General features: G+C 39.0%; 1 protein-coding gene across 1 annotated transcript; it reads right to left on the bottom strand.

Moving 5' to 3' along the window:
• Nucleotides 1–1694: 1694 nt before the first annotated feature.
• On the bottom strand, nucleotides 1695–4000 carry LOC147848734 (metacaspase-5-like). The gene is made up of 2 exons (XM_087338177.1): nucleotides 3583–4000; nucleotides 1695–2941 (listed from the first exon to the last, which is right to left on the bottom strand). The coding sequence occupies exons 1-2, from the start codon at nucleotides 3926–3928 to the stop codon at nucleotides 2028–2030; spliced, it is 1260 nt and encodes a 419-aa protein (XP_087194303.1). The 5' UTR covers nucleotides 3929–4000; the 3' UTR covers nucleotides 1695–2027.
• Between the last annotated feature and the right edge of the window lie 1322 nt (nucleotides 4001–5322).

The raw sequence follows: 5322 nt of genomic DNA, 5'->3' as shown, positions 1-5322 counted from the left end.
CCCTTCGGCACCAAATAGGCATAAAGAAGAATCTGTCTGATTAAGTCAAACATTCAGGATGGTTTCAAACAATCAGCATCGATAGTTCTGAGGCTCGGCTTCAGCTCATCTGACCCCGGTCGACCCAGCCTTCTGTTCTCGGATTCTGTCAACTCAAACAAAGCCGACTTGTTCGACAACCTTGTATAAATCTGTATTTTTTGTTCATTTCTTTTATTACAGATTTTTGTTGTATACGCCCATTACAGGGGAGTATCGAATATGGGTATATAATGGCCATATTCACATTGTCCCATTTGGACATTCTAGGTTTAGGCTATTCACGTAAATAGTGGAGAGGGCACTTGCCCTAACTCGGTTAGTATTCAAACTTACTTTTGTAACCTAGTTTAAGGTTGTTCATTTGTACATTGCGTTATTGTAACTCTCTGAGAATAATACAGTTACATCTTACTTGTGCCTACTCTGTTGTCTCTCTTTCTTTGTTCCACGATTGTTGATATTGTCCTATGTTTCAGTTGCCTATTGTTATAAATTTGTTTCTTTGTAAACTCTAAGGATCTTCATCTCAAAGAGTGTTGAGATTGTTTCGCACCTGACGGCCGGTTCTAACACCAGTCGGATCATCCTGAAGCCAATCGACCGAAGAGTCAGATGATAGTCGGCTTGTCCGATTCGAAATTCGGATATTGCATTAGGAGTCGATTTAGCACCGACTAATGAGATAAGCCGAATCGACTAACCGATAACCGATTCACCTAATAACCAAATCGACCGAATCTGATTGGGCCATATTTGTAGTCATATATGTATATCAGTATAAATACAATTAGGGCAAATCATTAAGGAGTCATTTTTTTTAGTTGAATAGTAGTTGTTGTTGAGGGTGTTGATGAGTGTATCACAAGCCTGGGTGTAAGAGAGGAGACAGAGAGAGTGTGTGTGACTCCTCTGTAATTGTTGTAAGACGAAGAAGAACTCAAGGTTGTTGTCTTGAGATTCTTATTTGTACATTCCTGTTACAGATTGTGATTTATTTGGAGTCTGTGAAGTTCCATGGTTTTTCCCTTTTGGGTTTCCACGTAAAAATCTTGTGTCTCTATACTTTGGTTTTCAGTCTTCTGTTATTCCTGTCTTCTTAATCTCTGCACCCCCTCACGAAATTTCTTTGAAGATCACACGCATATACAATAACATCTCACATAGCAAAGTGATCTTCAAAGAAATTTCGTAATACTCTCTACGAGAGAATGCATTCACTATTTCATTCTCTTGCATACCTCTAATAACAATATTATCCTCCCTTTTTTTCAATATCATATTCCTCCTTTGCATCTAACATATCCATGGTATTAGAATGCATTTGTGAATTTTTGGTGTTTCTTTCAAGAGAACACCTTTCCACCTTGTCATGATCACATCTTCCTTCCCTTCAATTGTAGATTTCAATCCATCATGTCTTCTCTAGTCAAGTGTAACACCTTTTTACTAAACTAATTAAATAATATATTTGTCTTAATTCAATAGAGAAATTTTCCCTAGAGTTTGAAGGTGCCGAAAATACTCTTGGAGTTGCAAGGTCATCCCCAAGTAAATAAAAAACTACGAGATCTACATAACATCAAATTTATTTTTTCTTGTTCCCATTCTATAATTTCAAGCCTACCCAAACTAATCATTTCTTGCAAAACAAATACATCATAATCATGATGAATTGATAAGATGACATTTCAGTTACAAAATCATAAATATGTTTATTAAACATACACTTTGCAAATAAAATATGGATATATCGCACCATAGTGGTATTCTTTATATAGATAGATAGATGGATCTATGGATCTATGGAGATAGATAGATAGGTCGCAGTTGTGCAATTGTATTACAAACTAAAAGGGTTGCTCAAGCTAAATGGACCTAAAACAACTTATTTCCAAAACGGAGGTAGGAAAAGAGCCCATAGAATGTAGCTAAAGCAACTTATTTTCAAAACTTGGTAGGAATTGAACCCATAGAATGTTTTCCTTTCAGCAAATAAAAGTTGCGTGCACGTTTTCATCAGTACAATAAAGACCCGGATGCTGCGAAAATCCTTGGGCTTTTAGAAGCCTTCTAGCTTCAGTGACAAGTTGATAGTTTGTTATCGGCCCATCCCTTCGGGCAAGCACAATTTGGAGTGCATTACTCATAGCACCATAAGCATCTTGTGCATTACCACTTGGGTTGGCATCAGCAGAAGTCTCGTGAGATTGACAACCACTAACAAGTATTCCCATATCTCTTTGGGCATCAGACCCCGCAAAAGCTTCAGTCTTATCAGACACAGGGGTATCTAAAGCCGGTTTAAAATATTGATCAGAATCCTCGACTTGGTCAAGCTTGGTTTTAAGGAATTGTTGAGCTAAAGCCCCCACTGCACCAACCAAACCATGATGGCCACTTCCACCATTACCATTGTATATGCCTTGTAACAAAACTTTGACAAATTTCTTGACTTTCGAGCTGGAATCCGCACCAAACATGTCAAAAAGTGTGGGGCGAATCGACCCCACATCAACATCCTCTTTCCCCGATTCTTGTTTCAACATCTCAATGAACGTTGATATTGGAAGAGCTCTACTCTTCACATATCCTTCTCCATCGTATGCCACATTCTGGTAATATTCATCCTGGTCTTTATACCTCCTATGCTCATGTCTGAGATTGATATCAATTCCACGATCATGAAGTGCCCCGTGTATTTTATCAGACAAGAAATGTCTAAGTCCCTCTCTAAATCCACCTTGCTTCACAGCATGTTCATCTTCTCGGTTCTGACCTGTACTTTCTCCAATCTGCTCTTTGGCATTATTAATAAGCCCACCACTGTGGCATGAATCCGATATTAAGGTAAATGTAACACCTTGTGGAACTTCATCAACTATTTCTCGGAAATCGTCATCTGCATTTTCCACATTTCAAGATCAATATCATGGCGTGATCACCTAATCATGTGATTAACAAACATTAATCAGTAACTGACAATAAATTAAGCAAGTATAAGGCTAGAGGAGGAGTGCGCTCTTGGATGAACTATCTGCGATATGTACTTGTTCTATATTATCCTGGGCATAATCCCCTCTCTATTTCACCTTGTTAATAGACCTTATTTATAACATTCCACTTCATGTTGTGTAACTGCTTCACTCTCATGATCATTTAATAGCATCTAGTTTTGATTTAGCATCCAAGGACATTGACAGATCTATATGACTATCCATCCATCATATTGACGAAATTAGTTAAATCTATCTATGTATCCATCAATCATATTTGGCCTCCACAGACTTTAATTAATAGGACCTACATATCCTTCCATCCAGTTGATCATATTTGGCATCCATGAACATTTGGATCCAAACCAACCGTATCTGCATCAATCTTGTTGATGTCCTTGGATGTTAAATCAAAACCAGCCATACCTACATCTATCGGTTGGTACAGAAATACACACATCAATCAAGGTTCATATTGGTACATATGGGTAATAAGTTTCATATTGCACGGCACATCAATCAAGGTACGTATAGAGGTTAGAGTTACCAGTAATAAGGTTCATATCGCACGGCACAATGCATTCATCATAACCGGTGTCATCGTCCTCTCCGGTCTCAGCTGGCAAGCGTACACCATGGCCACTATAGTGGAAGAAGAGGACATCCCCTGGTCGAGCCTCGGAAACAAGGTTATGGAGAGATCTCTTGATGTTGGCACCCGTAGGTTGCCTGTGTTGACGATCAGTATCAATGAGGATGGTGATGTCGGATTCAGCAAATCCGAACCGTTGGATGAGCGTCCTATGGATGCGATTGACATCGTTAATGCAACCATGGAGCTCAGCTTTGGTTCCAGGGTAGTTGCACCCTACTAACACAGCTCTCTTCGCCATGACTACTTACTGCGCTCTCTCTCTCTCTCTCTCTCTCTCTCTCTCTCTCTCTCTCTCTCTCTCTCTCTCTCTCTCTCGTGTGTATGTCTGTGTGTGTGTGTGTGTAACAATGTATGTGTTAAAAGAAAACGCATGATAGATACTCCGTGATCTGGTCAAATAAGCTCCCCTGTTTCATTTTGTCTCTAGTTCTTTGCTTGTTTTATGGAAGAATCGGACTCCGGAGGAGGTACAAGCAAATCTTATAGATGTATGAATATATGCACGTTGTTAGGATTACAATTGTTATGAGTTACGATCGTATATGTAGTGTAGTCTTTATGTGTGAATGAATATAAATATGTATAGTATTATACCAAAGAGCCAGCCAGCCATTTTCTTTGGATGGATGGATCAAATGTGCGTGGAGATTCGAGAAATAAGAGAGAGGGGGGGGGGGGGGGGGAGGGGGGAGAGTAGAGAGAGAATGGTGGTTGTATCTAGAGGAACCTCCTTCACTGAGTAGCAATTCATTTGGGGTAGTATGATTCTAATGAAACACACCACATCTTTATTCATCTGTATCATTTATTGCACTCGGAATTAGTTGATCTCATTTTCCATCTTTAATTCATTCTTGACAAAGAGGTTGAATCCCTCCCCATTAGGGGCATTTACAAACAAGGATTCCTTTGGTATAACGATGAGTTGATAGTTGATATTTACAACACATAAGCTGATATAGAAGCAATTTATGGAGTCCTACATCCATCCAACCACTCTTAAGTTAGGGAATGTAGAAATACCCATCCTTACTTGGTTTATTCATCAAGCTTCTATCCATTTAGATTATCTCTTTTGCATCCTCATTGAGCTTCTTCTTTTTAAAACCACTCATGGTGCTCATACTTTGTGAAAGTTCTGGAGGTCTTTCATGACATTAATGATGTGCGGGGTTGATTAATCCCACAAGTTGTTGAGATGCAATCCTAGCAACTTTCATTTTCTTACCCAGTAGATGGATCCACTCAAGTTGGAGTTTTTTTGACAAATGATGAAGTTGAATGTTAGGGAGCTTGCCTAAGGGTAGTGTGACTATGAACATCTTTAGAAGACATGACCAGTAAGCATACTCTCCAAGATATATGTCCAACTTGTAATTTAGAAGCATCTAATGAAGACTCCCTAACTTTGGTTCTTAAAGGAAACATCTTATCAAGACTTCGATCAATGGATGTCTCTACAAGGCAGTATATCATTAGTATATGGGATACATTGTTTTGGAGGCAAGGTTAGATGGGATGGCCCAGAGCCAACCATCCATAGTCCCAAGCAAGCTTCGCATATAAAGCTAATTTCCCAAAGAAAAATGCAAAGCATCTTCTTGCTAGTGATTCATCAAGATTGCCACTTAA

This window comes from Azolla caroliniana, unplaced genomic scaffold, assembly GCF_043228905.1.
Source record: "Azolla caroliniana isolate FFs.n. ecotype wild unplaced genomic scaffold, voAzoCaro1.0.p SCAF_244, whole genome shotgun sequence".
Classification (NCBI taxonomy): Eukaryota; Viridiplantae; Streptophyta; class Polypodiopsida; order Salviniales; family Salviniaceae; genus Azolla; species Azolla caroliniana.
This window is presented reverse-complemented; position numbering and strand designations above follow the sequence as displayed.